The sequence below is a fragment of the Gobio gobio genome (assembly GCF_949357685.1).
Source record: "Gobio gobio genome assembly, chromosome: 5".
NCBI classification, from domain to species: Eukaryota; Metazoa; Chordata; class Actinopteri; order Cypriniformes; family Gobionidae; genus Gobio; species Gobio gobio.
In genome coordinates, this window is record NC_137101.1 from 52,860,168 (window position 1) to 52,886,439 (window position 26,272).

General features: G+C 44.1%; 2 protein-coding genes across 2 annotated transcripts in view; both read left to right on the top strand.

Moving 5' to 3' along the window:
* Nucleotides 1-764: 764 nt before the first annotated feature.
* The window catches only part of LOC307126068 (guanylate-binding protein 4-like), a 50,993-nt gene continuing 25,485 nt past the window's right edge, over nt 765-26,272 (top strand). The window contains exons 1-7 of the mRNA XM_079816432.1: nt 765-1,106; nt 19,028-19,219; nt 19,361-19,488; nt 19,936-20,045; nt 24,571-24,761; nt 24,929-25,171; nt 25,277-25,554. Of these exons, the coding sequence (XP_079672558.1) occupies nt 19,045-19,219; nt 19,361-19,488; nt 19,936-20,045; nt 24,571-24,761; nt 24,929-25,171; nt 25,277-25,554 (1,125 nt within the window). The 5' untranslated portion in view covers nt 765-1,106; nt 19,028-19,044. The remainder of the gene's footprint in view (nt 1,107-19,027; nt 19,220-19,360; nt 19,489-19,935; nt 20,046-24,570; nt 24,762-24,928; nt 25,172-25,276; nt 25,555-26,272) is intronic.
* On the top strand, nt 8,955-11,476 carry LOC307126325 (putative nuclease HARBI1; the record flags this gene model as incomplete). Its single annotated transcript, XM_079816789.1, has 4 exons — nt 8,955-9,387; nt 9,474-9,589; nt 9,706-9,817; nt 11,328-11,476. 4 exons carry the CDS (start codon nt 8,955-8,957, stop codon nt 11,474-11,476), a joined length of 810 nt encoding a protein of 269 aa, XP_079672915.1.

The following is a 26,272-nucleotide window of genomic DNA, read 5'->3' on the forward strand; positions in this document are numbered from 1 at the left end:
CTGTTCAGGTTAAGCTAAAGCTTCAAATAAGGTTTTTTTTTCAGTTAACATGTATTTAATTTCAAGTAATGAATATGATTTAATGGTTTTAGTTGATACTTTATTGAATATGTTTCAAATACTGTTCTTAGTCTTTCCTCCTGACTATGACTTAAATGGGAATTAATTTCAATACAGTTTATTGTGTAACCAAAAACGAATATATAATGTGTGACTTTTAATTATAAACAAGCTCGAAATACACATTGACTCTCATTTTGAAATGCGCCTTACTATTGCAGTTGCAGCTCTGCTCATTCTAGTTCAGATGAGGGAGATTGTTACAACTAAAACATATTACTATATAAACATCGTAAAGTAAACATTGTAATTATTCATCAGCATTAGTTCATAAACATTACCTGTCATAAATGTGTGTTATTCATTGATTGAGGCGCTCTGAAGCGCTGTCGCGTGAGCCTGTAGAAGCTCAAAAGAGCCGTGTTTCTCTGTTTTCCCGCTGTTAGATCCGCACGTTTCATCTCAAATGCATGCATCTGTTACACAGGACATCAGTTCTAACAGGTGTTGTGTAATATTCGGTTCCTGTGAAAAACTGTTCCAGCGGGCAGACATCCCAAGTCTCCCGGATGTTCCGAGAGTCTCCCGCATATTTATAGCGGCTCCCTGATGCCCGCAAATTTGTTATATTCTCCCGCAATCTAGAGCGAGCGAGCAAGAGCGCGCATGCGAGACACAAACTGTGCACGCGCGCAAGGCAGAGAGGGAGAGAGAGCGAGAGAGAGGGAGAGAGAGCTAGAGACCTTGCGTGTGTGTGTGCTGGTGTGCACCTAATGAAGCGCATAGAGACAGAGCGTATTTAGGCCACGCCCACACGGGGGGGGGGGGGGGGGGGTCCAACGGGGGCAATTTGTCACATATCCGCTTTTATACATTGTTCAGTTTTTAGTTATAAGTCCGAAATGACAAGGAGGCAGCCTCCCGCAATGCAAAGTCAATGGAGAGCGTTGGATTGTTTCCCCCCCCGGTGGGCGTGGTCTTCAGATTATGACGCGTGTCGCTCTGTATCTATGTAAGACGGAGAGCATCCTGATTGGCTTGTTTCGGTAAGTCAACCAATCAATTGTCAGTGTGGGCGGGCTTTTATCTCCTTTACCGAACCGAATTAATCAGATCAGTGTATTTAGAAACTGGAGCGCCATGGCAGAGGGAGAGTGCCCCAAAAAACGAAAGTATAAAGTATAAACATAATGACAATCTGGCACGCTCTACAGTTTGTAACTGACATGTTATGGTTGAGTTAAACAAGTTTCATTTCATATGCATATTTTTCAGGTCGGCTAGTTGCCAAGGCTACATGAAAACAACAAACTCCTTAGACCTGTTTAAAGTTGCAATGAAATATAAATAAAAGCAGTTTACATAAATAGTATAAGCAACTTATGTAAATAGTAAAAGTGATCTACATAATTTTACATGATTTTTTTTTTTTTACAAATAATTGCATAGGCCTATAGAAATGATATATTTGATATGGGGGGGTTGGAAAGATACCTCCCTGAAATGACTTTTTTCAGGTTGGGATGTCTGCAGTAAAAATTAATATTCATTAGATAATACAGTGCATAAAGCTTTAAAGCATTGTTCTGATGGATGGCCCAATTTTGGACATAGGTCAGAGGTTACTATTTTTAAATTGGGATAGGAAAAAAGTATAGGCTACGCATGTCTTCATCACCAATGTCATAATGGCTTCATTTTGCTTTTGTGATCATATAAAGTTACTGTCTGTTTCAGACTGGATGTAAGAGCTAGCTCTGGCAGTGTGTGATCTGGACATACACTCACCTAAAGGATTATTAGGAACACTTGTTCAATTTCTCATTAATGCAATTATCTAATCAACCAATCATGTGGCAGTTGCTTCAATGCATTTAGGGGTGTAGTCCTGGTCAAGACAATCTCCTGAACTCCACACTGAATGTCAGAATGGGAAAGAAAGGTGATTTAAAGGGTTAGTTCACCCAAAAATGAAAATTCTGTCATTAATTACTTACCCTCATGTCGTTGGACACCCGTAAGACCTCCGTTCATCTTCAGAACACAAATGATAGTGTTGAGCATTATGAATCATTATGAGCATTATGAATCAGTGAGTCGAATGAGCAGTTTGGATCGCCAAATTTCAGCAGTTTGGCGGTTTGACACACGATCCAAATCATCATTCGACTCACTGATTCATAACGCTTCGAAGCTTCATGAGGCCGTGTTTTGAAATCGTTATCACTATATAAGTGGTTATTTAGGGTTTTTTTGCGCACAAAAACTATTCTCTCCGATTCATAAAGTTATTGTAGAACCACTGTAGTGAGATGGACTTTGTAACGACTAGGGGTGCACCGATCCGATATTAGGATCGGATATCGGCCGCGATACTGACAAAATAGCTGGATCGGGGATCGGAAAAATTAACAGATCCACAAGCCGATCCAGGTGTTTTTTTTCCGTCGCAGCAGAACCTACGTCATTCGTCAGCTTCACGTGTGTCGCATGCTAGAAGAGACTCGGCTGTGTGGAGGAGATATTTCACGCTTGCCACGCCAACTAGTTCGTCGCTGTTTCGAGGGTATTACTGCAAAGTCAGGGTCTTTCCTGCATTGACATTTTTTTGACGGCCAAAGCCTAATTTGATGAGTTATTGTGATTTACGAGTGATGTAGAACAGATGCTGCGCTTGTGACTGAGTGACAGAGAGACCGATCTGAGAGCTCTTCCCCCGCGCGCGCTCTCTGGGTCTTCAAAATAATCAGTGTTCGTTCTCATATTTCACATATTAATCCAAATCAAAAGCTCGGAAGACCGAAACCATGTTGCACGTGACACATTCGGACAATTTTGTCCTTGAATTATCACTGGGTGTGAATTGCGCTCAAAAAACATTGACTCTTCTCTGACCAGCTGACATAAAGCATACTTTCAATAAGCGGGAGACAAAATATATCCAGTTATGAAGTGTTTTCTGTGTGTTGACATCTTTCTCGATGTTCTAACAGACGGGATTCGCACACAACGCGTCTGCTAATGTCCGATTCGTGACCTAATGACTCCTTTGAACCGAATCATTTTAACGACTGGCCAGAACAACTGATCTGTCCAACACTGAACTCATGAACTCAGTTTATTAATTTACTCAGAACGCAACTGAAATGAGAACACAAGTGTGCTTACCCAATTTAGCAAGAGTGGGTAGTAAGAATTATTTTTAATTATCAACAGTATTTCATCTTATTTCTGTTGACAATGTGTAGTAAAATAAATAGGCCTAGCCTACAATCATTTAATCTGGAGTGAGGTGAAACCAGAACAAAGTTGTTATTAGCTAGCTGAAAATTTTTATTAAATTGCATATGGCAGAAAATTAGACTATTTGTTAATTTGTAATGCTACTTTTTAATATTGATATGATTATATACCAAAACAATTATCTGTAGTGTAAAAAAATGTTTGGTAACTGTCAGATTACTATTGTATGTTTGACCAATACACTGTTTTTTGTTTCCACTGCTACATTTTATTTATTTAAAGAAGTTAGATTACATTCTATTTTAGATTTGAATGCACAATTGTTTTTTAAATAAATAAGAATTCAACACCTTACATACATCTGTTATTTTGTCTTAGTTATGTTTAGTTAGTAAAGTCTGGTGCCTTTAGTCTCTTCAAGGAAGGTATAAGGTGGAAGATATACAGTTTATTATTAATTCAACAATATATCGGATCGGTATCGGGTATCGACAGATACACAAAGCCCAGGCATCGGTATCGGTATCGGGACTGAAAAAGTCGGATCGGTGCACCCCTAGTAACGACGTCTTTAGTACCTTTTATGGGTCTTGAGAGTGAACCGTGCATTGTGCCAATGGAGGCCTTTCAGAGCCATCAGATTTCAACTAAAATATCTTAATTTGTGTTCCGAAGATGAACGGAGGTCTGACGGGTGTCGAACGACATGAGGGTAAGTAATTAATGACAGAATTTTCCTTTTTGGGTGAACTAACCCTTTAAGCAATTTTGAGCGTGGCATGGTTGTTGGTGCCAGACGGGCCGGTCTGAGTATTTCACAATCCGCTCAGTTACTGGGATTTTCATGCACAACCATTTCTAGGGTTTACAAAGAATGGTGTGAAAAGGGAAAAGCATCCAGTATGCGGCAGTCCTGTGGGCGAAAATGCCTTGTTGATGCTAGAGGTCAGAGGAGAATGGGCCGACTGATTCAAGCTGATAGAAGAGCAACTTTGACTGAAATAACCACTCTTTACAACCGAGGTCTGCAGCAAAGCATTTGTGAAGCCACAATAGGTTTGTGCCGATGGATGATATCATCGTCCATCGTGATGGCTAACCAACATCACGATGGAGCGCCACCATCGTGATGCCACGCCCCCGTTGCGAGTCTGTTGTGAGTGCGACACACACTAATCCTCTTCTATAGTATTAGTTAAACTAAAAACTTAGCAGGGATTGCTCTGTAAATTAAATTGAGAAAGTAACTAATGCATATATGTTATTTTAAATACTGTAGTCTATGCCAGATATATATATAGCCTACATTTTGAAATTTGAGGCTGAAACATCCATAAGTATGCGTGTTTATTTTAGCACTTCCGTCAGTGAAACAACACAGCCTATAAAACATTTAAATGATTTTCAGTAAATAATGGTTACCTCAAGAATATAAGAAAATTAAAAATTAGTTTGAAAAATATTTGATTCATACTATTTCCCCGCAAAGATGTGTCATATACCGCTCTGCGCTTTGAGAGGAATGTGGGACACAAGCTGGATAGACACCTTCTTGAATATCTTCATCTTCATGTTTTCTCCTGATGTGACAAGGCAACACTTGTTGTAAAAGGTCTGAAGAGCGGATTTTATCTTCCACAAGGTCAAGACAATTAGGCAATGTTTGATTATTCACTGCCAGAGAAAACAAAACTAAAATCACGGGCTTGTGTGTGAAATGCGCTATTCAAATAAACCAAACTTGACGCGCCTTACCAAGTTTAATAACAAGAACAAACTGTGTTAAATAAAATTTGAAGTAAAAAGGTATTCGTCCTACAGTGTTTTTATACTTTACCACAGTAAAGGATGTGAATAGTTATAATAGACTTAATTATAAGCAAACTAAAGGAAGAAACATAATCCCCTGCGAAAATGGCGACGTGAGTGAAGATTTAGGAAAAGAAACGAGATGTCCATGTCCATTGGGATAAAATGGACTAGGCCTATAGTTAAAATTCACGGAAAATCGAGTGACCAGATCCAGATCGCAAAACAGAATTAAAAAGTGCTATCTGACCATTATTTCCTTTCTAGGCTAAACAAAGCTTTGTGCTTCACTCCTGTGGTAATATTCGCGTGAAACAGCATTCACATACAAAACACTGGGTTAGTAAAATAACGAAATTAATTTTTTAAAAGTATAAAATAGTATTTATGTAAAGAGATATATTAAAATAAAAAGAGCTCAACTCTTAAGTGAAAGGAAGCTATTTTTTCCCCCTCACGTGCAACCTAGCGGATGAGTCATTATTTGGGTTCGTAAAAATAACGAAATGATAGTTTTAAGTAGAAAATAGTATTTATGTAAATAGATATAGTATATTATCTACCTATTTACCTAACCCCCCCCCCAAATGCAGATATCATCGACCATCACAATGTTTTACTGTAAACATCGTCAACTGCCAATTTAGGGGACATCGCCCAACCCTAAGCCACAACACGCACAACCTTGAGGCGGATGGGCTACAACAGCAGAAGACCCCACCGGGTACCACTCATCTCCACTACAAATAGGAAAAAGAGGCTACAATTTGCACGAGCTCACCAAAATTGGACAGTTGAAGACTGGAAAAATGTTGCCTGGTCTGATGAGTCTCGATTTCTGTTGAGACATTCAGATGGTAGAGTCAGAATTTGGCGTAAACAGAATGAGAACATGGATCCATCATGCCTTGTTACCACTGTGCAGGCTGGTGGTGGTGGTGTAATGGTGTGGGGGATGTTTTCTTGGCACACTTTAGGCCCCTTAGTGCCAATTGGGCATTGTTTAAATGCCACGGCCTCCCTGAGCATTGTTTCTGACCGTGTCCATCCCTTTATGACCACCATGTACCCACCTGTGATGGCTACTTCCAGCAGGATAATGTACCATGTCACAAAACTCTAATCATTTAAAATTGGTTTCTTGAACATGACAATGAGTTCACTGTACTAAAATGGCCCCCACAGTCTCCAGATCTCAACCCAATAGAGCATCTGTGGGATGTGGTGGAACGGGAGCTTCGTGCCCTGGATGTGCATCCCCCAAAATCTCCATCAACTGCAAGATGCTATCCTATAAATATGGGCCAACATTTCTAAAGAATGCTTTCAGCACCTTGTTGAATCAATGCCACGTAGAATTAAGGCAGTTCTGAAGGCGAAAGGGGTTCAAACACAGTATTAGTATGGTGTTCCTAATAATCCTTTAGTTGAGTGTACATGGGGGCTGTTCTCTCTCATTGAGTGCCAAGGCCCTGTTTTTAAGTCAAGTCAAGTCAACTTTATTTATATAGCGCTTTTAACAATGTAAATTGTTTCAAAGCAGCTTTACAGTGTTAAACAGGAAAATAATGCAGCATAATTTTATTCAGCTGTATAGCCATTCTGGAAAAAGCGCTGATGTCATCAGCTCATTTCAATTATCATACAGTGACAGTGTGGGCTTTAGATCAATAATTAGATCAGTAATTTAGTTTAAATGGTTAATTTAGTTTATTTATTAGATTTATTTCGATGTTTAGTTGAAAAATTTAGTGAATTTAGTGAATTTAGTTTTATCATTATTTATTACAAAACTGTAAAAATATAAACAATCCAAATAAAATAGTAAAAAAAGATGGCACATTTTCCAACCCCACATCAGAAAAAGTTGGGACAGTATGGAAAACGCAAATAAAAAAGAAGAAGTGATTTCTAAATTTACTTTGACTTGTATTTCATTGCAGACAATATGAACACAAAATATTTCATGTTTTGTCTGGTGAACTTCATGTCATTTGTAAATATGCATCCTTTCCTGTCATTCAGACCTGCAACACATTTAAAAAAAAGTTGGGACAGTAAAGCATTTACCACTTTGTAATGTTGCCATTCCTTTTCACAACACTTAAAAGACGTTTAGGGACTGAAGGCACCAAGTGATGAAGTGTTTCAGGTGTAATTTTGTCCCATTCTTCCTGCAAACAAGTCTTAAGGTGGGCAACAGTACGGGGTCTTCGTTGTCGCATTTTGACACATTCATATTGGAGACAGGTCGGGATTGCAGGCAGGCCAGTCAAGTACCCGTACCCTCTTCCTCCGCAGCCAGGACTTTGTAATGTGTGCAGAATGTGGTTTTGCATTGTCTTGTTGAAATATGCATGGACGTCCCTGGAAAAGATGTCTTCTTGAAGGCAGCATATTATGCTCCAAAATCTCTATGTACTTTTCAGCATTAATGGTGCCTTCACAGAAGTGCAAGTTTCCTTTGCCAAGGGCACTGACACAACCCCATACCATGACAGACCCTGGCTTTTGGACTTGTTGCTGGTAACAGTCTGGATGATCCTTTTCTTCTTTGGTCCGGAGCACATGGCGTCCATTCCTCCCAAAAAATACCTGAAATACTGATTCATCTGACCACAGTACACGTTTCCACTGTGTGATGGTCCATCCCAGATGCCTCCGAGCCCAGAGAAGTCGACGGCGCTTCTGGACACTGTTAACATAGGGCTTCCTTTTTGGCACAGTACAGTTTTAACTGGCATTTGTGGATGTAACTACGTATTGTGGTACTTGACAAAGGTTTGCCAAAGTAGTCCTGAGCCCATGTGGTGATATCGCTTATAGATGAATGACGATTCTTGATGCAGTGCCGCCTGAGGGATCGGAGATCACGGTTGTTCAGCTTAGGCTTGCGCCCTTGTCCTTTACGCACTGAAATTCCTCCAGATTCCTTGAATCTTTTAATTATGTTATGCACTGTTGAATGTGAAATATCCAAATCTCTTCCTATCTTTCTTTGAGGAACATTGTTTTTAAACATTTCAATAATTTTCTCACGTATTTGTTGGCAAACTGGCGATCCTCGGCCCATCTTTGCTCCTAAAGGATTAGACCTTTCTTGGATGCTGCTTTTGTACCAAATCATAATTACAATCACCTGTTGACATCACCTGTTTCAAATCACATCATTATTTAACCATTTTACCTCATTACTAGCCCTAAATTGCTCCTGTCCCAACTTTTTTTGAAATTTTTGCAGGTCTGAATGACAGGAAAGGATGCATATTTACAAATGACATGAAGTTGACCAGACAAAACATGAAATATTTTGTGTTCATATTGTCTGCAAGGAAATACAAGTCAAAGTAAATTTAGAAATCACTTTTTTTTTTTTTTTTTTTTTTGCGTTTTCCATACTGTCCCAACTTTTTCTGATTTGGGGTTGTATTTGTTTACATGTACATCATGTCACCATTAACCAACATCAGAGAACTGTGTGAACGTGAAAGTGTGTTAAATTATTGAAATATTAACTTTATTAATCTCAAGAGGACTTTGAGTAAATATTTTAGGTCAACAGAGTTTGGTTGGGAATCCCAGTGGCCTGTTGCACAAATCCGGTTCAGGTTTTAACCCAGGTAAGTTTGCGGTTAGTTTGAGCAAACTCTTTTTTTGGGGCTTATGAAGGTGGATTGGTTTTTAGCGGTGTTCATTGCCATGGTAACTTACACTACACGGCTAACCTGCTCGAGAGCAGGTTTTATTCTGGGTTAGAGATCACAAACCCAAACTGGACCAATCAGCAGTTAGTAAAGTGACAAATCTGACACATCACAGTCAAATCTTTAGAGTTTGTAGCAATGGCGTCACCATTTTTGAAAAACCCTGTGGAGATCGGAGCGCAGATAATAAGAAGGGCACTTCGTTGGGAAATAACTTTTAGGGATAGGCATAATCCCCTAGCTTTTCCCGATGATTATCTGTACAAAAGGTATCGGTTTTCGGCAGATAGTATAGTCTATCTATGCCGGCTTCTCGAGCCACACATTAAAAATATGACACGCCGAAGCCACGCGCTTAATGTACCGCAACTTAGATGTATTGCTTTGCGGTTCTTTGCTAGTGGTACATATTTGCATGCAGTGGGTGATGCTGAAAACATAAGCAAACATACCGCCTGCAGAGCAATACGGAAAGTGGTCATTGCATTGCAGGAATACATTGATGTATTCATTGTTTTTCCTGGCCACTTAGAGACGCTGGCTATTAAAGAGGGGTTTTACAGAATAGCTGGTAAGATAATTTCAAATGCTGCCTACCTATTACGATTCATCTTATGTTACAGACTTTAAAGTTGCATAACCAATGTTTTTGAAAAGGATTTCCTTGGGTCATTGGTGCAATAGATTGCACACATATTGCAATTTCTGCAGCCCTAGGTGAGCATGAGGCTGATTTTGTGAACAGAAAATCTATTCACTCCCTCAATGTCCAGGTACAGTCCGAGATGCCTTCTCATTTCTCTTTAACGGATTAGACTCTTATCAAATCTGATATGATTTTTAACCTATGGACATACATCTGTTATACTGACATGCCTGTTAATTGCAGATGACTTGTGACAATCAATACTTGATCACAAGTTTGGATGCTAGATGGCCTGGCTCGGTACATGACTCCAGAATTTTTCGGGAATCTGTGTCAGGTCAGCGCTTTGAGGAAGGTATAAAGAGAGGGGAGGGGGGAGATTCACAAATACTTAAAATGGAACTATTGCATTTACTTATATCATTTATTTTATGCTTCTTGACATGGATGTTTGATGGCTTGTTGGTTGGAGACAGGGGTTATGCTTGTCAGCGATATTTAATGACCCCCTACCCTGACCCTGACACAAGGCCCCAGCAGCAATTCAACGTGGCCCAAAGCAAAACCAGGGTCAGAATTGAGAATACCTTTGGTATTCTGAAGGCACGATTTAATTGTCTGCGTGGCCTGAGAACATCACCACAGAGAGCATCCCAGATAGTGGCTGCATGTGCAATACTGCACAATATAGCCACTATAAGAAAAAAGAAAGTGCCACCACCAACTCCCCCCTGATGAAACTGACCCCATTACATTGGACTTTCCATCTGACAGAGTACTGAGAGATGCAATAACAGCACAGTATTTAAATTGATTTCTAATAAAAGTACAGTACAAATTTGGGAGTCAAATCGTTTTATTGATTTTCACGTTGCTTAAAAAAGAAAGAAAAGAAAAAAAAGTTTGTGCATTCTTAAAGTCTTTTAATTCACAACTATTGCTTCACATACCATCTTCCGGTATTCCAACTCCTCAATCTGTAGTTTCAGCTTCTTTTTTTCCAGTAATTTGATGTCATAGTCCAGCTCCAAATTTCTCTTATAGAGGGCTCTGACAGTGTCTGTTTCCTGCTAAAGTAACAGACTGGTCACGACTTTATTGTATACAGTTGTAACTTTATACGGAAAGATGTATTACCCTTTTTCTCTGGCCTGGGAAGTGTGAAGAAGAGGCCTCATTAAGAGGATGCAGTTGTGTGTAATCCTACAATACAATAGACATGAGAAACTTTTTCCTCATTAAAAGAGCAGTGGTCTCAGAGCACACAGATATGGTGTCCTCACAAGCTTCACCCTGTTAACCAAATAAGGCAATGCAATAAATACATATTTAGCATGGCAATAGCATTGTAATGCAGTTCGATGTTCTCGTGGGCAGGAAGGAAGAAGGCGGGGCCGGCGTGACTGGGACTTGCGACTTTATTCAGCACAAAGCTTCTCAGATACAAACATAAACAGCGCACGTGGGCGCATCAACAAATAAACGTTCACTCAAGACTTGTAACTTGATCACTCAGGTTCAAAACAGTTTCTCTCCAGGTCGGCAGCGTGCGCAGAGTCCCAGTCCAACTCTCTCTCTCTTCTCTCTCCCGACAGCGGCTTATATGCGGCCTCTCCACGCCAATTACTGCAATCAGAGACAGGTGTTCGTCATTTGCACTTGACCTACTTACCGACCGCTCGGTTCCGCTCTCTCTCCCGCTACAGACCTCGCGAAACCACACCCGCCCCGGCACATACCCCTACCGCCCGTCTCAGGCCGGGGAGCCATCCGGCCTGCGTGTCTGTAAAGTTCATGTGCATGTTTGTGTAGGCCTGAAGAGTCACGCCTGGCACCATAATCTCGGTGCTCCCGTTGTTATGGAGACAACCTTGATCAGATCCCAGTCCGAGTCAGCAGGTGGTTGGGGGATGAATGCAAGAGCGTCTTCCTGCAGTGCTCTTCTGGAGGAGTTGTTGTCTCAGCAGCGGCCTTGGCCAAGGCCGTGCTGGTTGAGGGAGCCGAAAGCAGATAAGATTGGAATTTGTTTGGTCTGGGAGCGAGTAGCCACAATTTATGACTACTCTCTTAGTTCGTTCTGGTCTCTGAAACCATTTTGCAAAGCAGTGAGCTTTTCCGTGATGATATCCATCTTGCGTTGCAACTCCATGATGTTATCCATGTTGCGGTTAGTGGTCCCAGTTTGGGAGATGACCGCTCTGCCCACTGCTTCAATCATGACGGGCAGCCTTGTGGAGCTTTGAACAGCTGTCACCGCTTTCTGAATTTTTCGATATCCCAGGGCAATGCCTGATCCAATCAGCAGAAACCCTGTTACCATGAATCCGAATAGGTAGATGTCTTCAATGTCCTCTACGGAAAGTGCCGCTAGACACACAACATGCCACCTCTCCCACGCGTCCATCGTGTAGCCAGCAGCAAACGTTCCGGCAGGGCAGTCAGGTTCCCCCGAACCCAAGCTTCTCGTCGAGAAGATGGTGTCAATTGCGCTGAGAGACCAGTTGATCAAATCCATAATTTTTAGTTCGAGAGCAGTGCGTGGAGAGTCTCCCAAAGTTTAAGACAGTAGACTAGACGAGACGAGAGAAGCAAGCAGGAGAGGAGGGAGTAAGGAGACGAGAGGAGAGAGGAGAGAATGCGACCGCCTTCGCTGAGAGCCAGAGGGGAATGACCACCTTGAACTTAAAGGGTTGTAAGGCCAGATACCAACGGGTGATCCGCGCGTTGGTATCTTTCATGCGGTGGAGCCACTGCAAGGGGGCGTGGTCCGAACAGAGGGTGAACTCTCGCCCGAGGAGGTAATAGCGAAGGATGAGAACGGCCCACCTGATGGCCAAACACTCCTTCTCTATGGTGCTGTACATCGTCTTTCTCTTAGAGAGCTTCCGACTGATGTACAGCACCGGCCGCTCTTCACCCTCCACCTCCTGGGACAGGACCGCGCCCAACCCTCGGTCCGAAGCGTCAGTCTGTAGGGAAAAAGGGAGAGAAAAGTTAGGAGCCTGTAGGAGCGGTCCACCACACAGAGCAGCCTTTATCTGGGTAAAAGCCTGCTGGCACCGCTCCGTCCACTGAACTGTATCTGGTACTTCCTTTTTAGTTAGATCAGTCAGCGGGCTAGCGTGGTCCGAATAATTAGGTACAAACCTTCTGTAATATCCCGCTAGCCCCAGGAACTGTCTAACCTCTTTTTTGGTCTTGGGCCTCGGACAGGTCGCAACAGCTGCGGTCTTATCAATTTGGGGACGCACCTGCCCATGACCCAAGTGGAAGCCCAGATATCTTACTTCCACCCGCCCAATCGCACACTTCTTTGGGTTGGCCGTGAGCCCTGCCCTTCTCAGCGACTTCAGGACAGCTCGCAAGTGCTGCATATGACGCTGCCAGTCCGTACTATAGATGATGATATCATCCAAGTAGGCAGCGGCATATGCAGCATGCGGCCGGAGAAGTCTGTCCATCAGACGCTGGAAGGTTGCAGGAGCCCCGAACAAGCCGAAAGGAAGGGTGACAAATTGGTGTAACCCGAACGGCGTGGTGAAAGCGGTCTTTTCTTTGGACATGGGAGACAAGGGGATCTGCCAAATACCCCTTTGTTAAGTCCAGTGTCGAATAAAAGCGAGCGGCCCCTAGCCGATCAAGCAACTCGTCAACCCTTGGCATTGGATAAGCATCGAATTTTGACACCGCGTTTACCTTACGGTAGTCCACACAGAACCGGACCGAGCCGTCAGGTTTAGGTACTAAAACTATCGGGCTCGCCCAGTCACTGTTGGACTCTTCTATTACTCCCATGTCCAGCATAGCTCCTAATTCTGCCTGAACGACTTTTTTCTTGTGTTCAGGCAAGCGAACAACCACGCCCGGCTCCGTCTCAACGTGGTGTTGAATGAGATCGGTCCGACCAGGTAGGGGCGAGAACACGTCAGCAAACTCTGCTTGTAAACGTTTTACGTCAGTGAGCTGTGAGGGTGAGAGGTTGAGGCTTTTGGACCGCCTCCGGCCCGAGATCCTCCTCTCCACTTACTACCGTCGCTAGCATCACTGACTCCGCCTCAGACCATTTTTTAAGCAGGTTGAGGTGGTAAATTTGACGTGCCCCGTCCCTATCTGACCGCACAACCTCATAGTTGAGATCGCCAACTCGCCGTGTGACCTCAAAGGGCCCTTGCCACTTTGCGAGTAACTTAGAACTAGAAGTAGGGAGTAATACAAGGACTTTATCTCCCGGTGAAAATTGACGAAGTTTAGTGCCTCTGTTGTAGAGCTGTCGTTGTTTGTCCTGAGCCTGTAACAAATTCTCCATTGACAGCCGCCCCAAAGTGTGGAGTTTAGTTCTCAGGTCCAGGACATACTGAATTTCGTTTTTACTTGCGGAAGGCCCGTCCTCCCAAGCCTCTCTAAGGACATCCAGCACCCCCCGAGGCTGGCGTCCAAAGAGAAGCTCGAAGGGGGAAAACCCCGTGGAGGCTTTGGGGACCTCGCGGACAGCAAACGTTCGTTCGAAGGGGACCTGCATCAACGGAAGGGTGCACAATGGTGCTTTTGGGTTGTCCGGTGGATTCACCAACTGACATTCACGACAAGACGCACACCACCTGCGCACATTCTCGTGAATGCCCGGCCAGAAAAAACGGGCCATGAGACGGTTTAGTGTACCCGTTTGTCCTAAATGCCCGGCCATTGGATTCGAGTGAGCCGCCTGGAAAAGCATTTCCCGGCGGCTTTTAGGCACTAAAAACTGGGTTGTATCTTGTTTTGACTGGGCGTCTTGGGTCACCCGATACAACCTATCTTTTATAACAGAAAAATACGGATAAGAGAGCGGCTGGCCAGGGTGGAGGAGGTGGCCGTCGATGGAACGGACCTGACTAAACGCGTGTTTCAGCGACTCATCCTGGGACTGCTCCAGGGGAAAGTCATCGCGGTCTGCTCTTTCCTTTTTACACGCTTTCCCCAAGAGGCATCCGCACGCAAATGCCCCAATAGTTTATGAAATGCTGGCCAATTGGTACCCAGAATTAGCGGATGCCGGAGGTGCGGGTTAACTGCAACCCCAACACTATGCGTTTTACCCTGAAATTGAATATCCACAGGCAACAACGGATAGTTCACCACTTCCCCGTGCACACACCGTACCTTAACCATGCGGCCATTAACCAATGCCTTAGGTTGAATCAAGCTTTGATGGATGGAGGTCTGGTTACAACCTGAATCCACCAAAGCTTGATAAGTACCCCCCTTGATACTCACGGGTATCTGGTACAGGCCAGTTGATCGGGGCAGCTTGTGGCGCGTCGGGGACCCGGATCAATGTCCCCACCTCCATCACCGGACATCGATCGATAAAATGTCCGGGGTCCCCACAACGCCAACACGCCGGCCCAGACTTTCCCGCCACTCTAGTGGCTGGCAGTGGTTCCCCAAATTGGCGCGGAGAGAGCGCCGGGGTGGATGTGGAGGGGAACGGGTCACTGGTCACTCCCCCTCCCCTAGGCGCCTCGGCGGGCAGCCCTGTCCTCCACCTCGGTGCTGGCCTGGGCAGCACCCCGCTGCGAGACCTGGGAAGAGGGACAGGTTTGGAGAGAACAGAGGGGGGAGGAGAAGAAGAGAGAGAGAGAGAGAGAGAAGCCGAAGGAAGGGGCTCGCCGACCCCGTGGCACGCCACCATCTGGTCCTCCGCCAACTGGATGGCCTGGGTCAGCGACGTCGGGCGGTGGCACTGGACCCACTGCGCGGTCTTCCTTGGAAGCTGCGCGACGAACTGTTCCAGCACCACACGGTCGATGATTCCCTCAACGTCGCTTTTGTCGGCCATCAGCCACTTGCGGCAGGAGTCCCGGAGCTGTTGCGCGAACGCAAAGGGCCGGCCGGACTCGTCGAGTGCCAGGGTCCGGAAGCGTTGGCGGTGTTGTTCGGGCGTCCGGCCGACCCGCTGAAGGATGGCACGCTTCAGGTCGTCGTAGACCAGGAGGTTCTGGACTGGCAGTTGGTGTGTGGCTACCTGGGCCTCTCCGGATAACAGCGGCAGGAGCCGCATTGACCAGTCCGTCTGGGGCCATCCCCGGACCTCGGTGGAGCTCTCAAACAGGTCAATGAACGCCTCTGGGTCATCCTGGGGACCCATTTTGGTGAGAGGCACCGCGGCGTCGACTCTGTAGTGGGGGTGGGGACGGCCCGAACCTCCCGGTCCATCCAGCTCCGGAACAGCTCGCGGTCTTCATGCTGGGCGCGAAGGAGACCCTCGAAGCGTTTCTGTTGCTCCTCCCTCACGGCCAGCAGGTCTTGGTGGTGCTCCTGGTGAAGACCGGCGAGCGATTGGACGATGTCCGCAAGTGGCGTTCTTGGCGGAGTTTGCATTGGCGGCGGGGATCTTCTTCCTTCCCGGGTTTCGGCACCAGTGAAATGCAGTTCGATGTTCTCGTGGGCAGGAAGGAAGAAGGCGGGGTCGGCGTGACTGGGACTTGCGACTTTATTCAGCACAAAGCTTCTCAGATACAAACATAAACAGCGCACGTGGGCGCATCAACAAATAAACGTTCACTCAAGACTTGTAACTTGATCACTCAGGTTTAAAACAGTTTCTCTCCAGGTCGGCAGCGTGTGCAGAGTCCCAGTCCAACTCTCTCTCTCTTCTCTCTCCCGACAGCGGCTTATATGCGGTCTCTCCACGCCAATTACTGCAATCAGAGACAGGTGTTCGTCATTTGCACTTGACCTACTTACCGACCGCTCGGCTCCGCTCTCTCTCTCCCGCTACAGACCTCGCGAAACCACGCCCGCCCCGCCACAAGCATGTTCTCATGGTATGTTCTGTGCTGGGTACTACCTCTGTATGAGACCCTGTAGGTGGGTGTGCTGGCTCCAACAAGGTAACTGAACTTCCCCCAGCTGAAAAACACATCAAGTCAGAAGTGCTTGCAATTTACAGCTAATAATAAAAAAACCTAACCCTAATACCAAAATGTATGTAAACCTACCCTGTATAAATGTATCCCGTTTGGAAGAGCCAGCACCTGGATCCGAGGATGCACTCCCATCAATGGCATCCATGATGGGTCGACCCTGGTTACTGGACAGGGCCAGTTCCTCTGCAGCAGTGTATTTTTGAGGAGGTGGCCCTCCCACCCTTTTCTTACTTTCACACTTTTTCTTCTTGGCTACATAGAATACACTATTATAACATGAACACAAGAACAATAAAAACCACATTGCAATTACTCACCACTTTGAACAATGTTTTTGTATTTCATTTTTATCTGCTGCCAAGACCTTTTGCAGTTCGGGTTGCATCTAAGTATAAAATAAATAGTTAAAATCACTATTAAATAGTAAAAACATGTTTTACATATCTTTTATTCACTTTTAAGTAATTATTTAAGTACACTAATTTCACATTAAAGTATATGCAATATGTTTATGCTATGAGTTTTCAATCGGTTTTATCCTAGTTGTGAACCTATAAAAATCAATGTGTAAAAACGTACGCGTTTATGCTATCCGCTATTTTCTGCCAGCAATTCTCCCGAGCTTTGGCCGCTGCAACTGTGTTGCTTTTTGCTGTTAAAATGGACTTAAAGTCATCATATTTCCTCATTATTAATTCTTGCTCTTCCACTGTGAAATAGGCACACCTGCTTTTTTCCATGTTGAATGCTATTGGCTGATATCGGAAAAGGTGTGGCTTTTATGTGCACACGCATGATGATCAATTGTTGACTCAGGGTTTAAACCTGGGTTGAGAGAGAAAGTTGACAACCAGCGTCATGAAACAAATTAACCCTAAATAACCCAGGTTGGATTTGTTTGGATTTGTAAACCCAGAACTTACTCTGTAACCCAGAGTTTGCCCAACTTGTTTTGTGCAACAGGCCACTGGCCTACAATGTTCAGAAATGGTATCCTCGTATGTATACTTTGAATAATATTAAATGCGATTAACACAACTTTATGGATTGTTAAATTTTAGATGATTTCACATACCATATAAAACACATTATATGAACGGAAGTTATTTTTCAGTGCAACATATGGTCAAAGAACAGACATGAGATATGCTTTATTATATATATATATGTGTGTGTGTGTGTGTGTGTGTTAGAGAGAGAGAGAGTGAGTGAGAGAGCTATGAGAACTATTTATTAATATAATATGTATTATATTATTAGTTCTTTATCTTAGATTCTCTAAACTGTATTTGACTGTTAACTAGCTAAATACAATAGAGAAAAACATGATGTACTCTTTTGAGGGTCCACTTAAAAGGATTGGTTGTTCAAAAATAACAATTCTGATGCCTTCTTCTGGTTTCTAAGTTGTATGACTTAAAAAAATGTCAGTGTATTTTTGTACATACAATAGAAGTCAATGAACACTAATATTGGTTCTACTGGTCCCCAATGCTCAATCTTCAGAATATCTTCTCACAGTGAGTAAATGATGACAGAAATTTCATTTTTGAATGGACTATACCGTTAATTGATTAGTACTTGGAGTATTTGATTCCCAAATAGGTGTATGTGGAAAGATTTTGATGTTGTTCTGTTAAAGGGGCTATATGCGTTCTGAAATTTAAACTCGCGACTGACACCTGTGGCCAAAAAACAGAACTGCTCTTATTTTCTGCTCGCTCTCGCAGCGGTGGTGACGTCACATCCGCAGACAGCGCGGGAAAAAACGACCCGCCAGAAAATAGGAAAAATAGGATACAGGCTTATAGGTGCACCCACTGTGAGCGGACAAGGTGTCAGTATGCTCATCAGGAGATGTTTGAGTCATAAATGGTAAAATAAAAAGGCTATTGTTACGTTTATTTTGGGGAAAAAGTTGCATATAGCCCCTTTAAAGCCTTAAAATATGTGACAGATACAAGTAAATGTGCATTTACTATTCAAATTAATTGTAAAGCCTCACAAATTAAATAAAAAGAGTAAAAAGCTGTAGGCTATTATCCTGGACGAGCATAGGTTATTCACTCATTGTTTGCTCTGTGTCCTTACTTATTTATCTGAATGCCTGTAATCAATCAGGCAAAATAACGATTGATCATATTACACAAACTATTTATTGTTTTGAAAATGTGAACTGTTGCAGTTAATGCTTAACATTGTCTATTCGAAATAATCCATGAAATGAGCTGCGATGTGAGGAGCGTGCACTAATATTTTCAGTTCTGTTCGTTTGCGTGTTGTCTCAAGGCCACGCTTACAACCAGGGAAATATCATGAATATTCATGTTTACTCCACCCACTGGAACAGTTTTTCACAGGAACTGAATATTACACAACACCGGATCTCTTCCCTAATCGTCCCTCTCTAACATTTCGTCTCGTTTTTATTTGTGGACGAAAATGACATTTTCATCATAGTTTTGGTCATCCAACACTGTTTCGTCAGTGAAAAAAGGTTGTTGACGAAAATTATTTGTAAACTAAATTTACACTGATTCAGTTAATTTATACCATTTGTATAACTCTTGTATAGTAAAGTAATCAACTCAACCAAGTGAGGTTATCAACTACTGCACTGTACTCTAGTATTTAAAATGTGCTTATCTGTTGGACAGCGTATTCTCCAGTGACCATGGACAGACCAGTGTGCTTGATTGACACGGAGTCAGATGGGAAGCTGTGTGTGCAGCCTTCAGCGCTACAGATCTTGCAGCAGATCCAGCAGCCGGTGGTGGTGGTGGCCGTGGTGGGTCTCTACCGCACCGGGAAGTCCTACCTGATGAACCGCCTCGCAGGGAAACAAACAGGTTAGAACTATACTGGCAACAGTGATAACATCCAAAAGCTTAAGAAAAACAACATATGGTTCAAATGAATGACCTTATTTGAATGCATGTATATAAGGTATTGTGTGCGTGCGTGCGTGCGTGTGTGTTTGGCATTATCAGGGTTTGCACTGGGCAGCTCCTTCGAGTCCAAGACAAAGGGAATCTGGATGTGGTGTGTGCCCCACCCCACTAAATCGGAAACCACTTTGGTGTTGCTGGACACTGAGGGACTCGGAGACATGGACAAGGTGATGTAACCGCTACTTAAACACAATAACAAGTAGCATTAAACGTCACAAGCATTTTTAAAGAATACAAGGTTACTTTTACTGTCAGAGCAGAGATTCCCTTTTTCAGATAATATTGCTATGTTAGCAAATGTCATCAGCATGTTGTTGGCTATTCAGAATGAACAGGTATTCAATTAATAGCTCGCTGTAAACATGAGGCAGGGGATGTAAAACAACACTTTCCTAACTGCCATGCACTTACTAACTTTACTATAAATGGATTGACACAGTGCATTTAATTCATATGGATTTCAGACACGTCCATTAGTGTTATGAGTCATCATCGCTGATGTATCTGTTTAAAATAGATCCCAACAGTTGTATCTTGTAGTTGTTTGAGCAGCATTTATTAAGATTGACCTCCAGTTTGGTTACTAACTCCATGATTGTCTTTCTCTTTCTCAGGGAGACTCAAAGCATGACACCAACATCTTCTGTCTGGCTGTGTTACTGAGCAGCACTCTGGTCTACAACAGTCGAGGGACGATTGACAACAGGGCTGTAGAGGAGCTGCAGTATCCTTCTGACAGTCTAGCATATCTAATCTATATGCTGAAAGTGTCAAGTTCAAAGTAGCATGTATTGCCTGTTTCAATAGCACTGCCTAGAGTGTCTTAAAGAGTAATCTAACCCGGTACAGTTACTGTTTTGGTGGCTTTGTGTGTGTATGATTTTGTTAAGAAAATTAAAATGCAGAGATGCAGGAAAAAAAAGACTGAATGGACACAATAGCATACAATATTTGTATATGTGATGAAGATATAAAATAGCTTTTAAATTTTCTTCCTCATTTTTACTGACCAATGCTTATTTGATGATATTTCTTAAGAACTTGATTTGTCCATGATAGTTATATTTTTTTAAAACACGGTAAAGTGCCCCCAACTCACATTTTAATTGTAATGTGCTGGAGAAACCAGGCGAAGGCGAGGATCTAAATGCAGGGTTTTTAATAAAATAACACATTGAACAAAATAACTCCAGGAATAAAGAAACAAAGGCACAAAGACCACTAGGACACACAAACTAGAAGCAACCATTACATGTACAACAACCCACAAACATCAGTAAGACACATGCACTATATATACAAAGGGAAGACTAGCTTAAAGGTCCCGTTTTTCGTGTTTTTTTGAAGCTTTGATTGTGTTTACAGTGTGCAATATAACATGTGTTCATGTTTCGCGTGTAAAAAAACACAGTATTTTTCACACAATGTACTTATCTGTATACTGCTGTTTTCACTGTCCTCAAAACGGCTTGAAAGATTTCCCTGTTCTATGAAGTCCCTCCTTCAGAAATACGTAACGAGTTCTGATTGTGCCAGCGGTTCCCGTGTTGTGATTCGACAGCAGCTTAGGGCACGCAGAGCGCACGTTACCGGAAAGGTCACGCCTCTCACCATAACGGGATGCATGCGCTCAATGATCTCTAAGTACAGCGTCCCTGGGAAAGCCAAACAAAGGTGACTTGACTCCGGGATGAAAATAACAGCGTCTCAACAACATGGCAACAAACAAACTAAACGAACGCAACACTTCCTATTCTCCACGCAAGACCACGCCCCCTTTTTCGCACGTTCTTGTGGGCGGAGGTTAGTCGACATACTGCTCTACTGACGTAATTAAAGCAGGAAATACCAGGATGTAGTCCTAACCAGCCGTTCGCTGTAGGCTTTGAAAGGGAACTTCTGTTAAATAAAATATCTCGCTTGGCATTAAACTTTGAGCTTTATAATTTTACAGGTATTATAAATGCTCTAACAGCAACATTACACACTAACTAAAGTTTGAAAAATGGGATCACGAAGAACAGGACCTTTAACAAGAGGGAGTAGCTAAATTGGAAACACCTGGGAGAACTAATCAACATGAAAAACTGCGAAGAACTACAAAACATGACACAAGACAGGAAATAACAAAAGTCCTCACAAGACAGGGAAACACAGGCTGGGATCATGACAGAGCCCCCCACTTAAGGAGCGGATTCCAGACGCTCCACAGGAAACAGTCTAGAAGGGTGGTGGAACGGAGGCAGAACAGGGGGAGGGATGGTGGGCCAGGGAGCGCGGGCGGACATGGGCCGTGGAGCGTGGGGGGGGCATGGGCCGTGGAGCGTGGGGGGGACATGGGCCGTGGAGCGCGGGCGGACATGGGCCGTGGAACGTGGGGGAGACATGGGCCGTGGAGCGCGGGCGGACATGGGCCGTGGAGCGCGGGGGAGACATGGGCCGTGGAGCGTGGGGGAGACATGGGCCGTGGAGCGTGGGGGGGAGATGAGCCGGGGAGCAGTTCAGGGAGCCATATCGGCTCAGGCAGCTCAGGGGACCACGGAGGCGCAGGCAGCTCAGCAGACCATGGAGGCCAGGGCGACACAGACCATTCAGGAGACCAGGCTGGTACAGAAAGTTCAGGGATGGCCTCTGTGGATGGATAAACAGACCATTCAGGAGGCCAGGCTGGCGCAGAGAGTTCAGGGATGGCCTCTGTGGATGGATAGCCCCCTCCCAAATTTCTCTTGGGAGGAGCTAAGGACTCTGAAGCGAGTTCATAGACTGAAGCCCTCTCTGGATTCAGGACAGGAAATTATGTCCTCCCGGGACTCTGGACAGAGGCTGGAGCCATCTCTGGACGCTGGTCAGAGGCTGGAGCCATATCTAGACTCGGGACAGGGGCTGGAGCCATTTCTAGACGCTGGTCACATGCTGGAGCCATCTCTGGACGCTGGTCAGGAGATGATGTCCTCTCGGGACTCTGGACAGAGGCTGGAGCCATCTCTGGACGCTGGTCAGGAGATGATGTCCTCTTGGGACCCTGGAAAGAGGCTGGAGCCATCTCTGGATGCTGGTCAGTGGCTAGAGCCTTCTCTGGACACTGGTCAGTGGCTGGAGCCATCTCTGGACGCTGGTCAGTGGCTAGAGCCTTCTCTGGACGCTGGTCAGTGGCTAGAGCCTTCTCTGGACACTGGTCAGTGGCTGGAGCCATCTCTGGACGCTGGTCACAGGCTGAAGCCCTCTCTGGATTCAGGACAGGAGATGATGTCCTCTCAGGTCTCTGGACAGAGGCTGGAGCCATCTCTGGACGCTGGTCAGGAGATAATGTCCTCTCGGGACTCTGGATAGAGGCTGGAGCTATCTCTGGACGCTGGTCAGTGGCTGGAGCCATCTCTGGATGCTGGTCAGTGGCTGGAGCCATCTCTGGATGCTGGTCAGTGGCTGGAGCCATCTCTGGACGCTGGTCAGTGGCTGGAGCCTTTTCTGGACGCTGGTCAGTGGCTGGAGCCTTCTCTGGATGCTGGTCAGTGGCTGGAGCCATCTCTGGACGCTGGTCAGTGGCTTGAGCCTTCTCTGGACACTGGTCAGTCGCTGGAGCCATCTCTGGACGCTGGTTAGTGGCTGGAGCCATCTCTGGACGCTGGTCAGTGGCTGGAGCCTTCTCTGGACGCTGGTCAGTGACTGGAACCATCTCTGGACGCTGGTCAGTGGCTGGAGCCTTCTCTGGACGCTGGTCAGTGGCTGGAGCCTTCTCTGGATGCTGGTCAGTGGCTGGGGTCATCGCTGGGCTCTGGACATGTACAAGAGACGTAGCTGGAATCTGGACAGTGAGCGTTGTGACCATGATGGCTAGAGACTTGGGCCTGGATGCCATGACAGTTGGGGTCCACAGTGGTACAAGCTTCACAGTCAAACCATTAATGCAGATCCACACAGCCACAGAGCGAGGTCAATATACTGAGCCAGGGTCCAGCCGGTAGTTTCCTCCGGCATCAGTTGGTCAATGTAATAGTCCAGCCCGCTCCAGAAACATTCCATCAGCATAATGTCATCCAATGGAGCAAGATGGTAGTAGGCAAGAAAGTCCTTCACATATTCCTCAATGAAATGGCAATTTTGATACATGGAGCAAAGAATACGTATAGGGTCCTGATTTCCTCCTGCTAGATCCATAGTGGTGGGTTGTTCTGTAACGTGCTGGAGAAAGCAGGCGAAGGCGAGGATCGAAATGCAGGGTTTTTAATAAAATAACACATTGAACAAAATGACTCCAGGAATAAAGAAACAAAGGCACAAAGACCACTAGGACACACAAACTAGAAGCAACCATTACATGTACAACAACCCACAAACACCAGTAAGACACATGCACTATATATACAAAGAGAAGACTAGCTTAACAAGAGGGAGTAGCTAAATTGGAAACACCTGGGAGAACTAATCAACATGAAAAACTACAAAGATCTACAAAACATGACACAAGACAGGAAATAACAAAAGTCCTCACAAGACAGGGAAACCCAGGCTGGGATCATGACATTAATATTAATTATTCTGTATAATGAGTCATATTTTCAAATCTGAGGTGTGAATGACCACTGCTAAAGCTGTTTTAATATCTACATCTGAATGCTTCCTTCGTGGTGATACTGAAAAGTATTTAACAGTCATTGTTAAAAAGGCCCATTGTGACTTGTATTTTGAAAGTTGTCTCTGTGCAAATTCAATCAGCCAATGTCAGAGCACGCTGTCAAAGCAGCGATGCAAAAGACGCTATCCTCCGCCCATCTCCAGCAGGTGGCGTTGTTGATTAGTGCTAGTAAATAGCTCAGCATGGAGTGATAGGCCCTGTCCCAAATGGCACCCTAAACCCTCATGGTCTTCCTCTGAGTCCGCACTTTCACGACGTAATTCCGCTTTGACTGCCGAGAAGAAGTCTGCTGCGTAGCTCGCACCAGTGCGGGCTCGGCAGAAGTGCGTATCGAGGGCGCATATCGACCACTTCTGAGACCTAAAATGGACACGCGCACGCAGTGGCCATTGTAAGTCCACAAGACCGAAAGTCCATTTGGGACAGGGCCAATGTATCAAACCGGACATCTGTGGTGAACTAGCACCCAACTGGCAACCCCTAACTGAAATTCACCAGTTTTCTTTACTGATTTTATGAATTTGTGTAGTACTTAATGAAATTACATGTTTATGTTGTTAGACTATGGATGATGTGTTGTTGGACAGTCGCTGTTCATGCCTTAACAAACTGTCAGATATGTTACTGAGCTAACAGAGTGCATTAAGGTCAAATCATCAGATGAGGATGCCGACAATTCAAGCAAATTTGTGAAGTTCTTCCCTAAATTCATCTGGGCTGTGAGGGACTTCACCCTTGAGCAAAAGATTGATGGCAAAGACGCAACAGAGAATGAGTACCTAGAGTTTGCTCTGAAGCTGAAGCATGGTAATTTAAAAAAAGATTATTTCTCAACCACAATGAGTTTGTGTGGCTAATTTGTCAACAGGTTTGTCATCAGATCTTTAACATTACTCATAATTTATTGAGGTAAAACTTAAGATTTAATAATATTTGAACTGAGAGGAACTACAACATGTGCTCATTTGTTTTAGGCACATCAAAAAAAGTGATGGAGTACAACTTTCCCAGGGAGTGCATCAAAAAATTATTTCCTTCCAGGACGTGCTTCACTTTCCCTTTTCCAACCACTCCAGAGAGTGTGTCTCGTTTGGAGAGCTTGGATCCTGCCGACCTTTTCTCTGAGTTCCTGGAGGTTACAGATCGTTTCTGCAAGTTTGTCTTTCAGGAGAGCCATGAGAAAAAGCTGAAGGATGGAATCACAGTCACTGGCAGAGGTGATTCGAAATGAAATCTGAAGAGTTTGCATGTACTTACAGATGACTGTCTATTATTCAAAACTTTCCTGTATAATTTTGTTTGACGACTTTCCTTCTCTGAAGTTCTGGGTCAGTTGGCAAAAACGTACGTGGACACCATCTCCAGCGGGGCTGTGTCATGTCTGGAGAATGCTGTGCTCGCCATGGAAATGATTGAGAATGAGGCTGCAGTGAAGGAGTGGCTTGAGGTTTACCAGAGTGAACTGAAGCTGAAGGACTCCTTCTCGCTGAAACTGAAGGATGTGTCCTCAGAACACCAACATCTCAGCAGCACGGTGACACAAACCTTCATGAAGCGCTCCTTCAGGGACACTGACGGGAAGTACCTGAAATCTCTAGAGGTAAATCGAATCTCTTCACAGATTTTCAGTTTATTTATGATGATGCAGTAAAAATTTACCATGAAGTAAACCACCAGAGACCATAGACAATGCATCATCACGTTTGTTAGTATACGGTTCTATCTGACATATTTGTTTAAAAAAAGTGAGGTAACACTTTGTTTTAGGGGTCCAGAATAATGCATTAGTTATTCATTAATGAATGATTAACATTACATTTTAAGAGTCCAGAATTATGCATTAGTTAACCCTCTGGAATCTGAGCTCTTTTGGGGCCCTTTAGAAGTTTTGACGTGCTCTGACATTTGTGTTTTTTTCAGTTGCTTATAAACACATTAATGGCAAAAGTGTAATTACACTGTATTCAACACAAACTGGGCTACCATAATATGTGAGCAACATGTATGTACATGCTTGTATTTTTGAGAGATAAATGTTTATCCACGGATTTTGAAAAAAAAAAATGTTTTAAAATGAAGGCCTCAAAACACACAATAGATATCTGTTCCCAAGACTTTTGACTCCATCTTGTATTTCCATAGAGTTTTTTCTTTAAACTGATGTGAGAATCATTGAGCCTACTCATTCACATAAAACAATACACTTACTTAAAATTTGTAAGACAGTTTCTCTTCTCAAAGCCAATATGCGAGGAGGCGTGATATCTAATGAATAATGATGAGATAGCACCTGAGATAACAAAGGACTCGCATTAATG